Genomic DNA, 24,879 nt, shown 5'->3' on the forward strand with positions numbered 1-24,879 from the left:
ATCAGTGAATTGCAACATTGCTGTTGCAGGCTACTTGGCTATTTTACAAGGTGCAAAATTAATTTATTATTTAACAACACAGGGTTGTATATGAAATGCTAGTTGTAATCCCTTTTATGCGACTCACAAAACAAAAATTACATAAACAGATGAATAAATGAGTCATATTAATAAACTACTTTTAAGGTGTTGTGCAGTAAAACACTTGGATGTGCCTACAGACCAAGGAAAGGCACATTCAATAAAAAAATCAGAACAAATAGGTAAAACTCGCAAGAGTTTTGCAAATCTCGCAAATCTAGAGTTTCCTACCAGAAACGACCACATTTGATATCCGAAAGGTCAGAGGTCAACATCACTGCAAACAGTCCTCTGCACTCCCCTGATTCACGCAACTTCCATTTTATCAGCAAATGCACTTAATACTTTTTTTTTTATATAAACTCCTTCAAAATCTTCACTACATACAGTATATGAGTCTGGACAGACTAAAACTTCTATATTACTGGTCCTGATGGTGTAATCACTTCCTGTTTATACCATTGATTGCTTTTGACTGAATAGCGTTAAAAATGTATCCTAGCAACCAATTTACACATTAATAGCGCAGATGTTTCTTATGTTTTAATGGTGCAGCCTGTTGTGGTAAATCATTAGTTTGAAACTGGTTACAGAGGAATTAGGAATAACTTTACGGTATTACTGTGTGGGTTGTGATAGAAACTTTTCATCCTTTTCATCTTCTGCAGTTAGATACAGAAGCGTCTTTTTTCAGTCTCTTTTTGGATTCATACATCAGGCTTCTTCTGAAGCTGTAGTGGAAATGATACTTCTAAAGATCTCCTTCTAGTTGAGTTTTATTCCCTGCTGTAAAAGTCAGAGTGCCTCCTGCAGCCTACAGGTATGCTACAATATGCAAATGTTCATGTGGGAAGATAATTTTCAGCATTACGAGATGGTTAAAAAGTTTTTTCCAAGACTTGTCCTGGCACAAAACAGAGACGATTTGATGAAATAAGCCATTTCTTGCTCCCTCTAATCTTTTGAATTGAATCGGTAGGTAAGCTGTGGGCATTATGTGCTCGTAGTGCAGAAAATTGCTGAAGATGTTGACAGAGCGGGATACAGAAGATGCCTGGAAGCTTCTTGCTCCCCTCAAGCAACCAGTGAGTTTTGCCAGCAACTGAAGCAGAAATAGATTTGGACCGTAGACAGCTCATCTCAAGAAACATGCTCCTCATCTTCCAGGGGAGATAGCTGGAGTCAGTTTGAAAAGTTTCTCATGCTCCACTTTCCACCGTTTCCTTGACACTTTGGAAATATTTTTTAAAGAACGTTTCAAATTTGTGTCCAGCCAGCTGTCAAAACTGCTGTTCATCTCCCATCCGCGCTGAAACTTTAACGCCTATATATTTCTCATTATTTTTTTCTGCTTTTCCCACATAAACTGACACATATTCTAACACCATCAGAGTAACACAGTAAACTGCTTCTATATTAGCATTATCGCCACATTTATAACCCCCTTTCTTTGTCCTCTTTCATAAACCTGGACCATGAAGCAGACTTAAGTGATGACACATTTTCACACTCCATTTAGTCCCACTCTATAGATCATGCACTCTTACTGTAATCGTCCCATTTATCTGGATGCAATTATGGCATATCATTGTCATAGTCCCCATTTTTCTTTGGTAGTCATTCACTCATCTTAGGAGCCAGAGAGAAATCCTGCATGAAGAGGGGTTAACGCTGCCCACACTGTGTTAGAGTCTGGACTATCCATGGGAAGGATTAGATTAATTAGTCTCATTCTACACCCTCATCATTCCACTACATGACGCTCACAGAAGAAGCTCCGTAGGTGAAGTGGGAGGCATACTGTCTTTGGTATTGAGTTATGAGAAGTATGAGGAAGGCTAATTACAGACCAGAACATCCACGTAATTATGGAAGTTTGCACAGAGCGATTTGGACGAATGCAATCTGAACCCATGCGAAGTGCAAATGGAAGAATACCAGAAATAACTGGGGGGCTTACTGACAGTAAAGCATGTTGAGTTGAGGATCAAACCGTAAAGACAGGCGATGTCGTAAGCAGAGGAAGATGAAGGAATTCAGAATGTCATAGACCCAAATTATGAACTGAAATCCCTTTGGATTGTGACAGAAAATCATTTAATAATCATTAATCATTTAATTCCATGAAATAATGCGTATAAAAGCTGGGTACACACTTTGGGGTTCCAAAAAAAAACAATGTAAAACTGGTGATTTCTAATTAAAATTTATTAAGCACAAAAAAAATCTTATTTTAAATATTTGAGTGAAAGTTTTGAATTGGATTCAGTGCATTAATACACCCGCACATGGTCAAACAATAGCAACCGGGCCCTTATCCAGGGAAGTGGCTTGTGGGAGAGAACAGAGTAACAAATATTAACACATCTTGCAGGACAAAATCTGAGGAGGGCTGCAGAAGGGCCCTTTTCAAGGGCTCTTCAGAGGAAACTGTTTACAGATGAAGAAAATTAAAGAAATTTAGTCTGCTTTATTTTTCCTGAACCACTGAACGGTACCATAACGTGCTCACAGGCAGGCAGTGTTTTGGAAACTCTTGTTGGTGCATTTAAGTGCTTGTAGGAAACTCCAACATCCAGAATGCCTTGAGAGAAGGTCTGCAGAAATGTGAAATATACGCAGTTTGACGTCAAACTGTTGAAACACGCAGAACCAACCATTTGGTCCTTGAAACTTAAGGCTATTGCTACCACTCCCACCTCTCTCTCCCACAGTGTGGTGTTTGGGCTGCTTCTCTCCAGCCTCATCCAACGTGAGTCATCCGAGCACCGAAGCCACATTGTCACACTGTGCCTCAGCACTGGCAGGAATCTCACTCTGCCTGGAGCTGAATGCTGAGAACAGCAACGCAGACAACAAGCATCAGGGATGAGCCATGTCTCAAGGGGTTGTTGTTGATCACATTACTCGCCAATGATGAACAATCACAAGCTGTTATTTTGTTCTTTTTGGATGTGAGTAATAATGTTACTGTCTTTTTGTTTCTCTTCTTGTGCTGTCTCTGCAAGAAAGAGCATGTAAGGACCCCTTTGAACTGAACTAGGAAGATTTTGCCCACATTCAGGCCAGTATTTCACCTGTGGGAGTGTAACATTAGCTATTATATTAAAGCAAACCTACCTATGCATATTCATGGGAGGCCCCACTGGGATAAACACTCAAAGCTGCTCCCAAAGTGTCTGTGCAGAATTTTTCTTTCTTGAGCTTTTATTTTTCACCTTAAATGCCACATTGCCAGCCGTGGGCTCATTCCCCACTACAGAGACTTATTCATCAGCACCAAGATGTGTCACCGTGAGAAGTTACAAAATGATGTTCAGCACTTAAAGAGATAGTTTGAATTATTTGAGGTGGGTTTGCATGAGGTAATTATCGATAATCAATGTACAGATGCCAGTTGGCACGCCCCCAGTTAGGAACAGCAGAGAGGAGAACCCCTGTGCACAGGGGAACTTTGGACAGGGTCAGCAGCAAAAGTTTTTTTGCCATTTAAACAAAATCCACTCAAAACAATCAATATAAGTTTGAGTTTACACAGTAGAATATTTTCACCCCTTTATCTGCAATTAGACAGCTTTTCTGATGGAAAATTGCTCTTACACAGGCCAAATACCACTCTCTCCAAACCAACCAAATTCCATAGGCAAAATCAGTCATTTTACCTCACAGAACACGGTAGTTGTTGGTCTACCATTGCCTACTTTGTTTGTTATTTTTTGACTTGAGTGAATCCAAACTATCCCTGTAAAACACAAAAAGTCATACAAAAACACAAAATAACTAACACATCAAGGCAGAGGTAGACCAACAACTCCTGTGTTCTGTGAGGTAAAATGACTAATTTCGCCAGTGGAGTTTGGTTGGTTAGCAGAGAGCACTATTTGGCTTGTTTTTTCATCAGAGACGGCCGTCTGACAGTGAAGTAAAGCAGTGAAAGTTTTTTAATATTTTGGTGTGGGACTAAAATACCTTTTGTTGCTGACCCTGTCCACTGCAGTTCATTGCTTAGCTTCCACTGTGCGTCCTCTAACTCGGGGTGTGCTGACTGGCATCTACTGTAGATAATACACTGACTGTTGGTAAGTACCTCATACAGCCCTACATCAAATAATCAGAGCTATCCCTTCAAGTCAGTGTGTATAATTTATGCAGAGAGTATGCATATTTACTGGCATATCTGTGCATGTTTTTATGCGTGTGTGAGGTAGAACTGGATCCATATGCAGTACGAGATAGAGCAGTTTGGGATGCGTGTGTGCATAATTCAGTTTGTCACAGCTATTTAAATGAGGAGAGGAGAAAATGGGATCCACAAAGGACTGTGGGAGTTAAAAAATCTGAATCCCGTTTCATGGCTGCTTAGATGTGCTGCAGATGTGTAAGTGATGGAAAGAGAAATACAGAAGAGTGCGCGTTTCCATCTGCCACCCAGTGCAATCGATGACATGCCGAGACACTGAAAACATGAGCCAGATGTCATGGAGGTAGAGAAAACCATATACTCTTTCAAAGGCAGTATACATATGTGATTTGTTTTTCTTTGTCTACAAACAGGAAACACAAATCCAATCATGCTGCTGCTTTTGGAGGTCACATTGGACCTCCAGTCACCTACATTGCTTGCAACATGCAGAGATTATAGCTGGCAATGGGATTCTATCAGTATCGATGGGATTTAGTTGACTCTTTTATGAAGATGAGCCAATGTGCTTCTGACAAATCTACTGCCATCACACCGCTCTGTACCATCTGCCCGTCTGCCCTCAGACTCTCCTGTAGTGCTGTTCGCACCTAATCTGCCCTACCTACAGTCTCTTACATAAGCTGCTGTTAGCCAACAACCATTTCTCAGTCCAGTTTTCCACTCCTATGATCCCAGTGTTCCCAGGGAGAGAAAAGAGACAAACAGAGGAAGGTGTGTGTGTGTGTGCAGAAAAGACGAGTAAATGCTGAGAATAGCTCCGCCGTGGGGCTCCGGCATATGGTAGCCAGTGCTCATGACGTTAGTGTGGTGCCGGGTACTTGCTGGCGGGCACACACAGGGCTGATGGCACCCTACACGGGCTCTGTCTCTCACCACCTCTCCTCTTTCTCTGTGTATCTCTGCCTCGCCCCTGCCTCATAATCTGTCTCTCTCTGCGCTTGTCTGTCTGCCGCGCTCCTCTCCAGAGACAGCAGGAAAGAGACAGAGAGAAGGGCAAAGCTGAAAGGGGAGGATAATGCCGTCAGTTAATATCTCGTCTCCGCTCCGACTGACAGCTGCATTCTGTCAGGTGTGCTGTTATTTCTGTTGCCAGGATTTGGAGCACACCATTTATTACTGCAGTTCTGCTCCAATGCAGTAAAGCCAGCAGATTCCAATAGATTATGAGATTTTATTTTTTTATTTTTTTGGTAACACTTTACCTTTTTATGTGTTTATTCTTGTACAGTATTTAACAACGATTCTAACATTTCCTATGAAGATTTATAGAATATTTTATGTAATTACAACTGTGTTTTACTATCTTGTCATTCATTATCTGTTTATACACTAGCCTCCACTTATTGGTGCCCACAAGAGCGGTTACATTAATTAATTACATTAATAAACAACTGCTTGTGTTATAGTGGTTTCACTAAACGATGGTAAAGTTCCCAAAGATGAGTATCACCGTGTTAAATTGCAACCAAAGTTAGCGACTCCCTGTCTGTCTCCCAGACACAGGCGCAGGAGCAACATGCAACATCCAAAATTACGTAATGTAATTTCAAATCATCATCCCAGGCTTCAAAACGTCCAACGCCACCGAGACGACTACGTCCACTACCCAATGAAGAGGAGCACACTACTCTCCTCCAGGTGAACGGTGACCAGGCCACAACTGCTCCAGTGCGAGCAAGACGGACACATCAAAAGCCCCAGAGAGAGGAGAGCGATCTTAAAAGATGCCTGCAGGAAACGAAATGTCTTCTCCAGCAGGAAAAAGAAATCAAGATCATGGCAGAAGAGAACAGGACCAAGCTGAAGGACACAGAGAGGAAGCTGCAGGAGGAGAGGACCTTAAGGATGCAGCTTGAACAGGAGGTGGAGAGGTTCAGGGGTCTTTCAGCTGAAAGCTGCTCGTCAAGGAGTTCAAAGAGGCACAAAGTCAGGCTGTGACTGAAAAGCACCAGACTGACCTCCTCACGAAAAACTGGAGGAAGTCTTGCATCAGTTTCATGACCAAGTCACCAAGGACCTGAAGCTGGCGGAGAGGCTGCAAGCTGAAATCAAAGCCCTGGAGCAGGACACAGAGATGGAGAGGAAAAAGAAACTGGACAGCAGAAAAGAGCTGGAGGACTTAAAGAGGCAGCTGAGGGAGAAGACCACCTCTAATCTTGAGCTGACCTTCCAGCTGAAAACTCAGGAAGTGGCCAATCAGGAGCTGCAGAGGACTGTGGAAGTGCTGAGCAAGCAGATGTGTGAGCAGACTCCAGGGACTGATGCTCCTGAAAGGGTCCAGGAGACGCCAGACGTCATACAGCCATTATCAAATAACAGTCAGGAGACCACCGATAACATCCAGGATACGCCAATTGACATTCAGGCGATGCCAAACGATGTCCGGGAGACTCCAAACAACCTGCAGGAGACTCCAGATGAAATCCAGGAGACTCCAAACAAAGTCCAGGACTCCAAGCAAAATCCAGGAGGCCTCAGACACTGTCCAGGAAACACCAGACAAGGTCCAAGAACAACCGCCAAGAGTGTCTCTGTGGAAGGCGCTCACTCCCAAACATCATTGCCAATACAAGGACAGGAAGGAGAAGAAGGTCCAAGAGTAGAAACCAAGACCCCTGACAGAAAGAAGCCAGTTGGTTTCTCACACTGTTCAGTGCTCGGACCCTGATTAATCAACTAATCATCTGAAATAGACACAGAGGTCACACCTACACACATACAGTATGCAGTCAAAGTCAGGGGAACATGTGAATCTGCATCACTGGATCTTTTTGTTCTTTTGTTATTTTTATATCGAGCTTCCTGAAACAGAGGAACTAACATAAAACGATATTGTCTATTAAGTTTTTTAGATAGACTGTGCTAAAATTTATATGATGATGCACTTTCACACTTGGCTCGTTATCTCGCAAAACACCTCGCAAAAAATTGGCCCATCAATGCTGCTAATAAAAGCTTCACTTCACGGCTTTTTTTTTGCTGAATATTTCCTCTAATATCGCTCACACTATTTGGTTCTGATTTACACTTTGCATCTGCGTCAATTTCTGTATTTACACTACACAGTATGTCCCTAATGACATTTGAACAAATGCACTGTAGCATATTATACATATAACTTGTGATCAGAATTCTACATATGCAGAAAAGCATTTTAATATAGAGCTTGAATATAAATGACTTGCTGTTTTGCCCATAATATGACATCATATTTGCATTTTTTGATTCCTTCTAAAAGTGTGAGAACCTAAAGCAAACCTCCTCTCTCCTTCTGGTATTATCAACATGGGTGAACACTGCAAGGTGCTACAATTTGTCTTTTTCCTCTGCGAATTTTGATGAAGCTCCTCCTTGTTATGTAAGCTGATGCTGTGATGGGCCTGCTGGGCTGTGTTGTGTGGTTATGGATTAGTTGACTCCAGGCTTACTGTTAGAGTGTGTGGAGGGGACATGTGCTCCTCCTCTAACCACAAGCTGTTTTCTGGAAACAGGAGCGGCATATGTGGCACCCTCTGTTGGTGTAATCCTCGCCGGTGCATCCCTCGGAGATGTTCATCTGCAGAGGCAGGCTTTGGAGGAGATATTTTACACTGTTCACTCGTGACTGTGACAGATATTTTACTGCTCTTGTGTCTCTTGTTCTCTTTTGGTCTCTCTCCCCCGATGCTATCAGCGTTTGTCGGTGTACACCTCTTTTATTCGTCTTCTTCCTGCACCCTCAGTCTCGTTCTCTCTCACCTGCTCCACAGCTCTGTGCGCGCCTCTTCTCTCCCTTCCCGAGCCTCAATGTAATATTCATGATGGCGTTGAATGGAGCCAAAAGCATGCAGGAGACACCCAGAAGGATCTGGAAAAGCTTTTGTTACCTTTGTAGTAAATGCATCATGAGGGAGAGAGAATAGTAATGGTGGTGTGTATTGACTCATAGTGTATCAAATGTTATTTGGTATTCAGTGGCACATCCTCTGTTAAAACCTGTTACATAAACCCCCATCATATACACTGCATTCATGCAGTTAGAGGAAGCAGGTTGGTAGGATTGTATGCTTATTCCAAAGTGACAAATAATATCAATGCACCACTATTGAAGATTTCCCATACCCCAAACCCCCAGTGGAGGAGCACTCAGAGAATATGTGGACAGCTTCCCCCTGAGGTCACCAGATAACATGACAGCTAACTGAGTTCAGCTTTTCAGCACTATCTCAGGATGGACAGATTGTCTTTTTTTTCCCAGGCTGCATCACTCAATAAAGCAACAAGCCCTTTTCACTCAACAAGTCAGAACATGCGAGGGTCCTCACTGCTGCTCACTTATGATTTATTTATGGATCTACAAAAAATCACAACTATCCAGTGGGTAAGATGTTAAATTTAGAGCACTTATTTCCAACATGGTCCCAAGATATTTAAAAATGCTGTGCGAAAGGGGTTGCTCATAGTGATGACAGAATCTTTATATCGGGAGTTTTGGCTCACTGTCTTGCCGTCCAGCTGCAACTTAACGGTTTTGGTTTCATTCCCACCGCTCCCATAATGTTGACGGTGACTGCAGATGTTTTCAGCAGAAAAGCTCTAAAATTTCACTCTACACTACCTGCTCAGCAACAAGCAGCAGACAGACACATTTAGCGGTAAGCTGGCGGAAATACTGGAGCATTTAGCAGTTAAAGAGACACAAATTTTCCTCTAGAGCTAGATGAGACCAAAAACAGAGCTAAAAGGAGAGTTAATATTGGACATAAAATCGTCAGGTGGCCAGAAACATGACTAAATCAATGAAATCAAGTGTTGAATGTGTAAATAATCAACCTTGTATGGCATATCAACTTAAACAACATATTACTGCTGTTTTCATTGCTTGTTTCTGCTGTTCCAAAGTGCCCAATTGAACAATAGAATCTTAAAATCAATACTACATTAGTGCAAACGAGACCAAACATTACTGAACTAGCAAGCTACTGTTTGGTTTTGCTGCAAGCTATAAACACTGTGTAACTTAAGACCCAAACAGAGTCTGATGTTCAAGTAGCAACTAGCGATTATTTTCATTGTTGATTAATCTGTCAGTTATTTTATCATTTAATTAATTAGTTGTTTGATCTATAAAATGCCAGAAAAAGTCTGTTCTCAGTTCAAAAACCCCAAGGTGACGTCCTCAAATGTCTTGTTTTATCCACAACCCAAAGATATTAGTTTAGTGTCATAGAGGACTAAAGAAACCAGATAATATTCACATTTAGGAAGCTGGAGTCAGAGAATTGTTACTACTCAAGCGATTACTTTTTTATAATATACTCTACTGTATATTCATTCAACATTTTGTGTCCATGTCAAGTATGAAGAAGCAGCTTTGGCATCACACTCCCCCTCTGAGGTATCTGCAGCCGAGCACAACCATTGTTATAGTGTTAACTGTTTGTCAAACACCTTGTATTGCTGAACAAACCAGAAAGCCAGACAGAGGAAAACATGACGACTGTCTTTTTTTATGTACTAGAGTTGGAGATATTCTGCTTTGCTCTGAGCCTCTTCACAAAAAAGATTGAAAGGTGTTTTTGTTTCAACAACGCTGCCACACTTGTGTAACTGTGTTGTCGAGGACGGGGCCGCTCTGTGGCCTCTGCAGTCAACTTCTGTCTTTGTCAGTGTGTCGGGGACATTCGAGACTTGTTAGCAGGAGGTGGACGGGCGGACAGATTGTGCAGGTTTGGTTTCATGTGATGCGGGTGGAAGTGGACACATTCACAGTCTGACCTCTCACTGGTCACCATGTACTTCGAGGCCTCAGTAACACTCACTCAGGAGCTGAGTCATGCGTGAGACTCAAGAGGACGTTTGACAGGCTGTGATGCGACACTGCATAAGGCGCTGAGGTGGGCTGGGTGACAAAGGTCGTCATGATGCCGCGTCACAACCTGTCAAGACCGAGTTAAATCTCGTTTGAGTGAAAAGAGTCTGTCTCTTGATTCATTGGTGTTGCCTAGAGACAACAAAACATACGAGTCATTCATAAAACCTAACACGATTTCTACTTATTTCTGCAGTACATGACAGCGATTTCTGTTACTTAAAGGGATAGTTTGAATTATTTGAAGTAGGGTTGAATGAGGTTGGTACTCCCAACAGCACAAAAGCTACGCAAAGCATTGATGTGAACAGGATTAGCAACAACAGGTATTTTAGTCACTTAAAAAGGTTCACCTAAAGAAAATTCAATACCATTTTAAGTGTACGCTTTACTCACAATATTTTCTCCACTGTACTTTGCTATCAGACTGCCTTTTCTGGCAGGAAACTGCTGTTATTTAAAGCCAAATATCGCTCTTTCCAAACCAACCAAACTCCATAAGCAAAATTTGTAATTTTACCTCACAGAACATAGGAAATGCAGGTCTACTGGTGCTTTAATCTGTTAATCGTTTTTGTGTCACTGTGTGACTTTGGTGAATCTGAACTATCATTTTAAAACACAGAAGTCATGCAATAACAAAAGAAACCATGCAGCGGCAGACCAGCCACTCCCACGTTCTGTGAGGTAAAGTTACTCATTTCGCCAATGGAGTTTTGTTAGTTTTGAGATAGAGATATTTGGCTTTAAATAACAGCAGTTTCCCATCAGAAAAGGCTGTCTGATGGTAAAGAATAGTGGTAAAAATGTTTGACTGCCATCCACTGTGGGTGATACACTGGCTATGGGTAAGTACCTCATACAACCCCACTTCAAATAATCCAAACTATCACTTTAATCACGTGTTGTTTGCTCACATAGCTCTTATGAAGTCCAAAGGAATATTTTTTGGGTCAAATTCCATACAAATATCTGCAAAAGAGTCGTTCATTCCACCATCTGTGTGAGTCTGAATAAATACCTGACTCCTTGCTCTCTGAACCTGTGTGTGCATATGAATTTGTTATGACAGTTGGAGCCACAGGGGCAGGTAGGAGAGGAGTCTGGGGCGATGCTCTGCTCTGTTAGGTATGCAGTTTGTCTGCAGCATACATTTCTCTGTAATCTGCCTCTTACTCACTGGCTCTCTCTGAAATGTCTCTCAACACCCCCTGATGTCTTTCAGCACTATTAAAGACTGCAGCACTACTGTAACAAACTGCAGTGTGTGAGTGCTTTAATGCGTATGTGTGGGCAGCTCGTGTGTGCATACGAGAAGAGAGCATATTGTTCTCACTTTGGGCTGTCGAAGCCAGAGAGAAGATACAAATAAGGACATTGACACGTTAGTTATAAACTCTCAGAAATAAGGGTTCCAAAAGGGCTCTTCCTGAAGGGCTGATGTTCTACCAAGAACCACTGGCTTCTGAAGAATCCTTTTTTGAAGAAAGGGTTCATCAAGGGTTCTTCGTAAGAAATTAAGAATTCCATTAAGAACCCTTTTCGTGCAAAGAGCCCTTTTTGAAACAAAGAGGATTCTTCAAGGATTGCTGAAATCCTTAAAGAACTCTTCGGTCAAGGGTTCTTTGTATCATAACATAAAATGGTTCTAGAATCCACTTAGTGTGTTTTAGATAAAACCCTGGGAATATAAAAAGGTTAACAGTAGAACCCTCTTGATTAGTTCTAGATAAAATCCTCAGAGTTTAAAAAGATCCTCAGTAAAGCGCCCTTGGCTGGTTCTAGATAAAACCTCTGGAATAGTTCCTAGGATCGGTTCCTGATCGGACCCCAACTGTGTTCAAGATAAAAATCCCTTCAAATATAAAAAGGTTCCCAGTAGAACCCCCTTGGTTGGTTTTAAATAAAACCCTTGGAATATAAAAGATTCTCAGTAGAGCTCCTATGGTGGTTCTTGATAGAACCCCTTGGTTGGTTCTAGATAAAACCGTTGGGCTATAAAAAGGTTCTCAGTATAAACCCCTGAGTGGGTTGTTGTTAGCTCCCTGAGAAGGTGGGAGGGTTCTGGATGGAACCCCTAGAGAACCACTGTAGAATGGTTGTGGGTGAAACCTTTCACAGATAGTTCTTTATGTCGTGTTCTACTTAGAACTCTCTGAAAGGGTTCCCGGTGGAACCCTTCTAAAAGGTTCTACCAGGAACCAAACAGCATTCTCCGATGGGGACAAGCTAAAGAACCCTTTATGGTTCTAGTTAGCACTTTTATTTCTAAGACTGTATACATCTGTAGCAAATTAGAATAATGTTCAAAAGCTTAAACCCTAATTGACAAACAAGCAACATTCATGGAGGAAACATTGCAAGTGTTTTAGGGTTAAAGAAGTGTGAAGTATGTTTTATTATTAATGTGCAGTGCACTCTGGATAATTGTGCAGTCAGCTTCTTTTTCCAGGTCTACTGCTGTTCTGCTGCAACATCACCTCAGAGGAGAACCTCATCCAAATTGAAGATGAGAGAGATTTTACCCCTCGGGCGAAAACTTAGAATGAGCAGTGCTTAGTTAAAATCCAAAGAGGAGAGGAGAGAAGGGCTGCACTGGCTTTGGTTTTTCTTGCCGCAGCATCACCTCGGAGAAGAATCTCCTTTAAACTGGAGATGAGAGAGATCTAAATTGAAGATGAGAGAGATTTTTGCCCTATGGGCGACAACTGAAAATGAGGAGCAGCCAGTTAAAATCTAATATTACCACTATTTAAAATCCAGTAGGGAGAGAAAGAGGCGTTGGAGTTGTGTAACAAAACAAGTAAACTGCGAGGAAATACGAGGCGGCTTTTGAGGACGTTTCATATTATCAGAGCCTTTACTACGCTCTAAATCTCTCGCTGCTTTTGTGTCTGGCTATGACTGCTGCTGTGGTTGTTTACTGCTGTTTTTACTGCTCCTCCACTGGCACTCATTGTGTCTAGACAGTTATTTCCCGCCTTAGGGAGGGAATGAAAATCAATGCGATAAATGCAATAGAAACACAGCAAAATCCTCCTGAGAGGAGGATATAAGGGTACAGATTTTTAAAGCACTTGAAATGGTCGTTCTACCTCCTTTATCGCTCATTTTCCCGCGAAATGTCATTACCTCCAGCCTCATTTATTACACCACACTCCCCCCCCTCCAAAACTCGTTTTTTGTTCTGCTTATACCTTTTGTTCCTCCTTTCCCCTAACTTTCCCTCCTAACGATGCCATTCTTCTGCTCTGCCTCTCACCAGGTGTCTGTCTGGTGCTCGGTTGTATGATCTACCCTGATGGTTGGGACAGCGACGAGGTCCGGCGGATGTGCGGAGAGCAGACAGACAAATACAGCCTGGGCGCCTGCTCAGTGCGCTGGGCCTACATCTTGGCCATTATGGGCATCCTGGACGCTCTCATCCTCTCCTTCCTGGCCTTCGTCCTGGGGAACCGGCAGGATGGACTCATGACAGAAGAGCTGCTGGCTGAGAGCAAGGGTGAGAATCTACTGTCTAATCTGATAAAAAATGTGATATTTTATTGATCTGCTTTGGGAAATTCTCTCTTTGCTTGTGCACCACATCGGAAATCAGAGCCGGGATTCAGAGTAGCACTCCAGGAGCATGCTGGGATTTGGTGTCTTACTTAAGAAAACTTCCACAAGGCTGCTATTTGCTAGCCTGTGAACCTAAAAGGATAGTTCAGATTATTCAAACTGGGGTTGTATGAGGTTTCCATAGGGTATTACCTATAGTACAAGTCAGTCGGCAAGGCATGTATTTTAGCCACTTAAAAGGACCCATCTGAAATAATCAATATCAGTTTAAGTGTACACCATATTTAGAATATTTTTTCTGTTTTACCTTGCCATCAGAGAGCCTTTACCAGTGGGAAACCCTCTTTATGTAAGCAAAATATATATCTCTCTCTCGCCCAACCAGACTCCATTGGTGAAATCAGTCATTTTACCTCACAGAACACAGGCATTGCTGGCCGACCGCCGCCTCAATCTGTTAGTTAGTTTGTATTATTGTGTGACTTTGATGAATCTGAAATATGCTATTAAAACACAGAAGTCACACAATAACACAAACTGACAGATCAACCAGCAACCCTTGTTTTCTATCAGGTAAAATTGCTGATTTTTTTAAAGCTAATACACTGGCTGTTGATAAGTAATTTGTACAAACCCCAACTTTAAATATCCCTTTAAAATGGGTGTAGGAAGCGGTGTTTGCACAAAATCTCAAATGTTTGGAAAAAAGCTGAATTTTAACCAGTATGTTTTCAAGGTTTGAAGTATGCTTGAATTTGAATATAATCCTTGACAGATGATTTTCAGCACAATCTTGTGTTTCAATTATGCAGTCACGCTCATGTAAACCACATTTCTATTGTTATTTGAAATGAAACAATCTCGTCTTTGTCATTCATAGCGAGGTGAGTCCTCTGTTGATCCCTTATTCTTGAAATTGGCAAGCATTAAATAATCATGATCAAAACATTGCCTACAATCAAAGCTAACAGCTGGTAGAATAAACACAGTGATAATATACTTTGATTGCTGTGGCTGTAAAGGAATTTGCAATTACATTTATAGTAACAATTTAGATGCGATGATAAAGTCTGGAAATCTTTGCTTTAGGTACCTTGAAAGTGGTTGAAAAGTACTTGAATTTTACTCTTAAAAAGCTGCACTGACTCTAAGACAGCTTCTTTAACCATGAGGAGTTACTCAAGTGATATCATAAATATTTGTCCACAATTATCACATGTAGAATAAGAACACCAGGAGCTGGAAATTGATTCCCTTAAAGTTACAATTATTTTAAATCTTTGGTTTACTGAATCATAAATCTCAGAGTCACTGATGTGGAATAAGTTTTTTTTGGCCGAGTGGTACCAGATAAATCGCTCTAAAAGTGCACTCTCAATGCAATTTGTGCTACAGTGGGCTGGCAAAAGCACACACTTAAAGTAAACGAGAATACTTTAATAATAGCCTCGCCATTTATCATGGGCCATGTGACTCTCCGCCGGACTGAAAATAGAAAGTGTGCACTCATTAAGGTGGTGATAAAAACACACACTAGTCTGGCAAACAGATTGCATGAGCTGAATTCATAAAAAAAAAAAGGATCACATTTGGTACACGCTCACTTTTAGAGCCAAAGTTCTGATGCAATGAGCTTCTGATGCAGCATCTATAAAAGCAAAACTAAATTTAGGAAGTAATAAAAGAATGTGAACCAAACCAAAAGGACAACATGAGCAATGTGTGAACTTTTTAACCCTTTACAGTCAACAAGCCTAAAAATGACATACCTAAAATAAAATATTTAGAGTTATTATCCCATTTTGATTAGTCGTGATCTTGGTCTCTTCTGAAAGAGAACTTAAGTTGTGTTTCTACCACAAAAAAATTCCCTAAGGCACTGGGAACCCTTGGTGGGACCACGTTGTAAATTAAATTCTAATACTTGGGGGATAGTACTTTCCAAAAGTACAAGAACTTTTCCTTTCTGACTGTCTGACCTGTCTTTTGAAAATCTGCAGCCGCAAACCATTTTCATTCACTGCGCTTCAACACTTCAACAGAGGACAGCTTACTGCCTGACTGGGCTGAAAATTCCTTATCGAGCATTAATGCTGAAGACAAAATTATGATGCCTGTCTGTCGCTTTTTATATGGCATCATATTGCACAAAGATGTTGCTTTTTCATACATCAGCAGGTAAATCTGCCTGATCCTCACAGGCTTTAGTGATAATAATTCTATCCAATTATCACACTGTTACGTGTTGTATGCTTTGTTACAAAATTATCAACTGTTGTTTCTGAAATATTGGGATTAAAAATGGTTTAAAGATTAGGGGTGGGTGATGTGGCTCTGAAATAATATCACTTTATTTCAGGATGTTCAGAGGGCTGTACTACGAAGCCAGATTAATGTGTTAGTGAGATATGTTGAGTCTAAAGCCAGGAGGTTTCAGTGTCACTAAGGTGGCTCTTTTTTACCCTGACTAGATCACCATGGTAACTGATGCTGAACTTGGGAGGGAGCAGGTTATGTTCTGAGTTTCAGGTTAAATTGACTGTAAAAAGTGCTGCGCTTTAACTAAGTACTTTCCTAACAAAGTATCTTTATGAACAATATAGATGATAAACTGTGGGAAGACGCAGTGGTATGTTTGTAATGTCACCAAACTAAGATGTCTAATGTAGAAATATAACATAGTGTAACAGCAGGACAAACTGTATGCATCATATTGTCACTTTTTCCCATTTGCTTCAGATCACATTAACACTTTAAATTTATACAGTATATCATCCACACACTAAAATAATGACGAAGCAACTACATCCGTACTACTACTATGTAAAGTGAGTGAGTCTATCCTCTTCACAGAAAACCTTCAATCATTTACGTTCATTTTACTTTGATTTGGCCAAAAAATTCACATCTCTTTCATCGTGGTCAGACAGACAGCATCATGTTTAAATCTTCTATATTAAGTTTAAGTTTAATGTGCATTTGTCATGTTAGAAATAAATGGCAGTCGATCAGTAATTTTCTTCCAACATTCTTCTTCTCCTGCCTTATTTGCAGCAACAATGTTGTTTTTTGCCAAGATATATTTTCTATATTTTCCATAGCTCTTCTTTAAAGCGACTTGCTCATCTTGACTGAAGTGGGCGGCTCGGTATCGCTTCACTTTGTGCGGAAGAAGAGCCAAATGACGCACCGAACGCCCCTTTTTATGTGAGCGCGCACAGAGTCTGTAGAGGAAAGCCCAAGTTAACAAAGCACGTTGATAATCATCGTGATACCCGTTATCTCTGACTGGTCGAGGTTTTGTCAAGCCAGCTCGTGCTAAGAAAGCCTGGCTGTGCTGAGTTTCCTTCATAGTACAGTCCTCTGATATACCTGAGGACATAACAAAATACTGAAAAACATTTTCAGTTTACAACTCACAGTAGCTGTTGAGCTCTTCTTACAGGATTTTTGTCTCTCCTCAAACTCGCCCGGGTACTTCTGCTTGATATGGTGAAATTAGTTTCTTGTATTTCCTCTTTTTTATTGTTTTAAGTCTTCTTGCACTTCTACATATTACTGTGATTTGTACTTCTGATCCTTTGTAACCACTTCCACCCTGCTGAAGCTGCTTCCCCTTTTGGAACTAACTCCTCCACCAGGGAGCCGGTAGCAAAGTTACTTTTGCTTTCAGCCATGTTTGTTGTTGCAGTGTGTAAAAGTGTGATGTCAATCTGTCAACAAGTCAGAATATTGCCATTGTAATGCTATGATTTTTTTTTTTATTTTCTATCATATAACAAATTTTACTGATATACCATTGACCATATGATGTAACACACCACTGTTAACAATGTGTGTTTTGTCAACATTGAGTGAGGATTCAACCAGATGCCATCTCAAATAAGGTGACAAATCCACTTCCTGGATTTCTGCTTAAGGGGCTTTAACGTTCTTAAAATAACATTTTCAGTATTATCTAACCACTGCTATCCTCCAAGTTATATATGAGCTCCTTACTGTTCTATGTACAGTGATCCAAAGACAGCAGGAATATCTGACAGAGTCCCTGCCACCATGAAACCTCACTTTCCCACCAAAGATCTTCTACAGAGTGAAGGGATGTGATGATTTAGTCATGGAAATGGTCCGGTGTATACACTGCTGTCCATGCATATGTAATTCTGCACCACTGCCACAGGTCTACACAGTGATTTACTGTGAAAAGGACTGTGTCCAGGTATGTCTCCCAGTGGGAAATGGGATTAATGTGTCCATGCCCTGTAGTTTGTAATGGAACCAGACAAGCATGGGCAACCAACAGCCCATTAAACAAAGGTGAATTGAAGGAATGAGAATGAAGGAGAGAAAAGGAAAAAAAGCAGATATTTTAAAGGGGCAGAAGGAGCTTTTTATTAAGAGAGAAATACACACGTACGATCATTATAGCGGCATGTTTAATGAACTGTGGATGCAGCTGGTAATATCCTCGACAGAGTAATGTAACCAACTCTCTGAGGAGATATGTGCAGTTTCTAGTTTTTCAAGTCAAACTACGGTGACCTTCAAATGACAAGTGTGAGATAAAGAGACAAGATGAGCGATCTATCGACAACGTCATCGGGGAGAGAACTTGAAGGGGATTATCAGTTGCTTTAGCAGTCAATTAACAGCCTCACTGTGCAGCCAGATGATGTACCATTCCTTAGTTTGGGGCTCTGGAGAATCTAACATATACTGTATGAATAATTCATTTCAGCTCAGTAGTCTTTTCACCATTCAGCTCATCCCTGGTGCCATCTACTGGTGTTTGTGTGCAGTACAACCAGTCATAGTGAAGGATGCTTGCGTTTGGCAATGTGTGAACATGGGAGTCTATTAATAGCATGACCTTGAGAACCGTGTTGTAGCACTTTAATATATTTTTCTCTGTGTTTCTGTGTTTGCAGAGGGAGGCAACGCCTAACCAAATCTTTAGGTAAGTGAGGACGAAGCATACATACAGTATACGTTGATCTATTAATGTATGACAGAGTCACCTCTTGTTATGTAAGGAACCACGATGTGATTGTTCTTTAATATTTTACAGCCCTGAAATGTCAGCCGTGTCCCCATGTGCAGTACAACAGTGTAAATTCAATGTAAATGCATTTTTCAGAGAATAAACAATTTGCACTGTTCCTCAGTCTTTGCCTCCTGTAATCACCTCCAGCCAGGAATTATTACTTAGATCTTTTACTTTAAGTCCACTTCCAGTCATTTTTTAAAGAACATAAAATGCTCTGCAAGAAGTAATAAATTGCCTGATATGTGTTTTCTTTGCAAAATAAGTTCAAATATCTCGTTAAAATGGCTTACATATAGCTCTACACCTTGCTTTCATTTAGTGTTCAAGGACCAATGAATAGTTCCCACTTTTAATTTCTGAATTAACTATCAAGTAACTTAAATAGTGTGGGTGAAGAGTAAAAATTTCACTCTGAAATGTAGCATAAAGTACCATAAAATGGAAATGCTAAAGGAGGGTACAAGTATCTCATTATCAGTGCTACATCCAAACTTCTACTTTAAAGTACAAAAAAGTACACACTTAATATCAGCAAAATTTACTCAAAAGTACTGAATCCACAGAAAAATGTCTCTTGTGACAGAGATCAGTGTTGGGCAAGCTACTTGGAAAATGTAGTGAGCTCAACTACAAGTTATTCTACATTAAATGAAGCTTCACTACACTGAAGCTACCCACCAGAGAAATGTAGCAAGCTAAGCTACAATAACATGACAAAAGTAGCTTAAATACATCAAAGCTATGTTTTTGTTTTAAGTAAAAACAAAGTAGTTCTGCACTAGCGCCATGTTAGCTGTTGGTGTTTGCTGACTGAGTTGTGATGATTAGCGATTGTTGTGTTAACTTCGGGAAATACCTGAATGTGTGTCCTTAAATTTGTGTAGGACGTCTTGGATGTTGACAGGAGCTTCCTTTTTGCGGTTCCACAGTAAACACCGGAACGTGTAACTGTTCTGTGAGGACTCGATAAGTAACATGAACTTGTTAAGGTTTCGCCATGGAGATTCACGACACGTTCACGTCTCTGCCCCCCTCCTCTGCCACCGTCTCCTGCTGCGCGCGCTCCATCTTGCCCTGCTGCATCCGACAATTCGTGGGCATTTTTTTCCTATTTTTTTCTATGGCGGGCATCAGCAGGAGGGCAGGTACGTGACGTCACATGGAAGAGACGCATTTAAGGTTCAGAAATGCGTGGGGAAATGTAGCTTCTATGGACGCTACCGCGTTATTTGATCACTAAAGTAGCTTCACTACTGAAAAGCTATTTGATGACGTTACGACCACGTTACTGAGAAACTTGTAACGCCGCTACTTGTACTGTCCAACACTGGATATTATTACATGTGACATTAGATAGAGATTAATACCGATGCAACGTTGTGTAAGTTTTGCTGTTGTTTTTGATGGAGTTAGAGTCAGGCACGCGCCTAAGTGTCACAAAATAAATCTGAGACAAGATTAGTGGGGTAGGAAAGACGATTTTTTCTAAATGCCAACAATTACCTTCTACTTCTTTAACAGTGAGCTGGACAGTCATTTTTATTAAACTACTGGCCTTTTTCTTAAAAAGAACTTGATTTTTTTACTTATATATTACCAACACTGTTTTTAGAACTAGTGCAGCACTTGCTTTTTTGTGATATATTCACACTTTTAGCCTTTAGGGCCCTGAACAGTTTATTTAAAACCATCTGAGAAGTGTAGAGAGGAAATCATCTGCTAACAACTCATAGACATCTGTGACGAGGAGACACTACAGTAGATATCACTGTTTTGTAAGGGGTCACAGCCTTATTGTATTTTAGAAACTGATCATATGATTTAATGTAAAAGTTTAATCTGAGTCAATATAGCTGTCAAATAAGTGTAGTGGAGTGAAAAGTACAATGTGTCCCTTTGTTATGTAGAAGTTTAAAGAAGCATCAGCCCTGTGTCCAGAATTATGTTTATTTTCAACTAATTTGCAACAGTAAATACAGTTTGGGGGCAAAGTAATGTTGACCAACTCTGTTGTTGTTTTCTTTAACAAAATGAGGAAATGTTGTCAATAAACATACCTGGTAAGTTGTAAAAATGTTGAAACTGAATGTAACGTAATGTACATTTGCTTTCCACAAAAATAGGCAATCTTGCAGGACACTATCCATTTGTAGTGACTAAAGCATTTCCAAACACAGTCTCTTTCTCCTTTTTCTTCTTTCAGGTTCCTAAACTTTCATGTGTCTGTTTTCATGAAGTCCCTCAACATCAGCTTGAAGGAGGGAGGCGATCCAGGTCTCTGAAGGAGAGGAATACTGTGGAACCAGCCAGCCTGCCTGTCACATCCACCTGCCAAACCCCCAGTGTAACCCACCCTTCGAGTCCATCCATCTTGCTTGCGATCCCTTCGTCATCATCCCCAGCACTTAGATGGAGCCCAATGCACTTCTATCCCAATGTGTCTACAGAGCTAACCCTCGCGCTACATCGCATAGACCACGACAGGGGCAGAGACTGTTAACCCATTGAGAAGCGTAAGGACTACCCACTACCTACCTGAGAAGGCACAGGGTCGACATTGTACACCTGCAGTACGAGCACAGACACAAACACACACACACACACACCTCACATGCACAAACACAACTCTGTAACACGCGCACACACAGTACATTCAAACAAACTCTGTAATTACAAGTATTAAACTATGTTAACACTTAGCTGTGTGTACCACCGTCAGAATGTGTGTGTCATGTTTTATTTGTGAAAAGAAGAAAATGCTCATTTTCAGATAATATCGGGTTGATGTAAATCTATTGTGTTTCATATGTAAGGTTTGACAATGAAATGAAAGTTTTAGTTTCTTTTTTTTTTGCTCACATGCCCCCTTTGTTCCTCTTCATTTACTAGAAAAAAAGATATTTAAGACTGTTTTATAAGAATATTATCATCCAAAAGAGAGAAAACTTGTATTACAAAACATGTACAGTGAATATTAAAGATGTTCTAGGAATTTTACCTAAATCCATTCAATGCCCTGCTAGCTAACTTTGCACAGCGCTTCAGTTTGAGAAGAAATCTAATATTTTATAGTCTGTGGTATCTACACTGTGATGATGGGGGCTATTAGGACTGTGTGCTGCAGGACTCGTAGCTGCTGTGTGACTGTGACTGTGCTTCTGAGTGTGTGTGTGTGTGTGTGTGTGTGTGTGTGTGTGTGTGTGTGTGTGTGTGTGTGTGTGTGTGTGCGAAGGGAAGCCTGTTGGTGTGTGTGAGTGAGTGTGAGTGCATGCACATACTGTGTGTGAGTGTTGGTGTGAATGTGTTGCGTTTGTTGGGCTAGAGAACCAATATGCCAGCCTCACACACACAATCGTCCCGTTGTGTAGCTAAAATCTGTCCGTCTCTGTCTTTGTCTCCAGCTCTCTCTTTCCGTTTTCTGACTTTGTTTTGTTGGGACATACAGGGTAACACGATGGAGTTGCAGTATTGTGTACAGTGTGCCTGAGGAGTGAGCTGTAGTGGTGGTTGACGGATCAGTAAGGCCTGTCCCAGCCTCACCTGTGGATATATTCCTGTGTAAATAGATATTCTATAGATACCAAACAATTAGCAAATATGGACAAGGAGATTAACTTAGAACAATTTAAGAGATTCCTTTAAGAATATATGAACACTTAATAAAGGTTTTCACTGTAAAATGTTGTTGTGATTTTTTTTTGTTAAAGGGGTACTACATCAATTTTACACATGAAGATGAGATCACTGGGTATGGTTAGTACTGCCCATCCTGTGAAAACAGTTGTGTTTGTCTTCTGTGGCTCTCAGGGGAGGTCCGTCTGAGTCTGAGAAAATTTAAGATGCAATGAGAGACCAAGTCGCATTGTGGGAAATGTAGGATTCTGTGTTATGGGAGTTATAACATATTAGGCACTAATGCTGCTTGCCAGACAACTCAAAACTGAAAAATTTCCCAAATTTACAACTTGAAAAAGTAAAGTTCCTACTTGTAAACCCAGGGCAAATCCATCTACCCTGAATTCATGAAGAAACAGTTTTCTGATGTCACACAACAATGGCAGGACCCAGTGGAAGTGCACATTAAAGGCCAAAACATCAACTAAAAGTTGAAGTTAAGTATGTTTGCTTGTATTTAATTAAAACAATACATACCATCATACAGTAAAATGTGCTCTGCATGTTTATTCATGTCAAAAATAGGTGGCCAATGTTATACAGTACACAATCCATAAACAAAAAGGAAATATATAATGGCATCTATGACCGCATGCATCATCTTTCCTCTTCTGTTCCTATATGCAAGGAGTCTACACTGATGAGAGTTGTGTGCATTTGCCAAAGAAACCTCGCAGTTTGTCTCAGTCACACTCTGTCACTTGGAACGCTTGGAGGGTGGAAGTCGGAAATTTCAAGTGGGAAATTCTGGCAGGAATGGTTTAATATGAAGCTGTCAAATTGCTTAATGAGAAATGTAGGATCTTGTGTTTTTGGGGGGATTTCACGCATACTAATCAATCAATTTTTACTATTCTTTTAAAAATCTGTCTCTTGCAACCTGTTCAGCTTTATGGAAATGCATTATAAATTTGCTGGAGTGCCTCTTCAATGGGACAAATATTGTCCTTGAGTGCTATATTTCACAATGGGGACATAATAAAAATGCAAACACTGCCAGGTTTACTCTCTCTACTCCAAAAGGCACATAGCAGAAATAGAATAAATCCCTTAGAGCAGCTGGTCACAATATATAAAGCACTTGTATGTTTACCATAATTATGAATCTTGAGTTAAACATTAAACGTGGTAATTCTCCGACATGGATGATCCAATAAACATTCAACAATCAAAGAAACAATTCCAACTGAAGGTTTACTTTCATTCCTAGCTATCAATCATAACGCAGAGTCTTAATGAATGTTGGGAACTTGACCAGTTGCCATGGAGATGAATCTATTGCAAACTCATTCATCTGCAGATAAAAGTAAAGGTAAAGGTCAACTTTGTTATCACATATACAGGTACACAGTACAGAGTACAAAGTACAGTGAAATGCAGCCTCTACTGTTTGCAAGATCAAAGAATAACTAAACACTCATACTGAATAGTATTCAAGTTTTGGTGAATGGATGTATATATTTGATTACAACATTCTTAATATGATTATTAAAAAATATAGATAACCTAATTTAAGGATTGGGGCTAGATTACATAACAAACTTGGTGCACAATGCTCAAAATGTGGGAAGAAGAGAGTGATGACCTCACCACTTTTGGATGCTGAGCTGGTTTATTGCCATCTCTTGTCTCTAAGCGTTCTTGCAGATGCCCAGCAGGTGTGGCCATGACGTCAGGTACTGGGAACACCTGGGCCTCGTGTTCCTAGTGTTATAAGAGCGCCATAGACATATTTTACCCAAGACACTGCATAGACCACTTCGGCTTGTTGACACGTTCATAGACGTGCATGAATGCTTTGGATGGCCTTTGGATCGTACGTCTAATAACATTTTTTAAATTTTTTCCTAACTAAGATCGTAACCCCTTGAATATAACACTACTCACTGAGATCAGTTTAGAAATAAGCTAATGTTATAAAGGTTAGAGTTAAGTCTGCTCTTGGGATTTGCAGGTAATTCATGTTTATCAGTTACAATAAAACAGCATATGACAGAAGAATTTCAAAGATTAATTTTTTATTGTAACACTAATTTTCAATTTCCATGATCACATCCAAAAAACAAGCAAAATTTAAATGTAGCTATATTAAGTATAGTCACAACTCTCCCCTTATTGTTTCCATGCAGGCAACACAAGTAATAAAACACTGTTTCTTTGAGAGATAAAATTCTTTGAGATTATTAAAGATTAACCTCTGGCCTTTTTATCCAAGTCACATGTCTAGACCACCATGAAGAAAGAAAATGCTGTGGGGAAGAAAACCATGAGAGAAAATAAGGAAATATCACTTTTAGCCATTCTTGTTTGCAGCTGATGCTTGAAGGTACGACAGAAACAACCTGCTTCTTCGCGCTCAGATGGCTTTGTCATTGAGATAGGAAGGAAAAGTTATAAACTGTGCACAGTTGTGAGTGGTTCGTGCTCCCCGTGGGCATCTTTTAGGGTATCTAGAGGGTG

The 24,879-nt window shown here is 40.5% G+C and overlaps 1 protein-coding gene across 1 annotated transcript in view; it reads left to right on the forward strand.

Moving 5' to 3' along the window:
• Positions 1 to 21,736, forward strand: part of LOC146316914 (LHFPL tetraspan subfamily member 3 protein-like) — a 36,922-nt gene extending 15,186 nt beyond the window's left edge. Inside the window, exons 2-4 of the mRNA XM_084734736.1 lie at positions 13,402 to 13,638; positions 18,626 to 18,654; positions 20,948 to 21,736. Of these exons, the coding sequence (XP_084590862.1) occupies positions 13,402 to 13,638; positions 18,626 to 18,642 (254 nt within the window). The 3' untranslated portion in view covers positions 18,643 to 18,654; positions 20,948 to 21,736. The remainder of the gene's footprint in view (positions 1 to 13,401; positions 13,639 to 18,625; positions 18,655 to 20,947) is intronic.
• Positions 21,737 to 24,879: the final 3,143 nt, after the last annotated feature.

This window comes from Lutjanus erythropterus, chromosome 13, assembly GCF_056507025.1.
Source record: "Lutjanus erythropterus isolate fLutEry1 chromosome 13, fLutEry1.hap2, whole genome shotgun sequence".
NCBI classification, from domain to species: Eukaryota; Metazoa; Chordata; class Actinopteri; order Lutjaniformes; family Lutjanidae; genus Lutjanus; species Lutjanus erythropterus.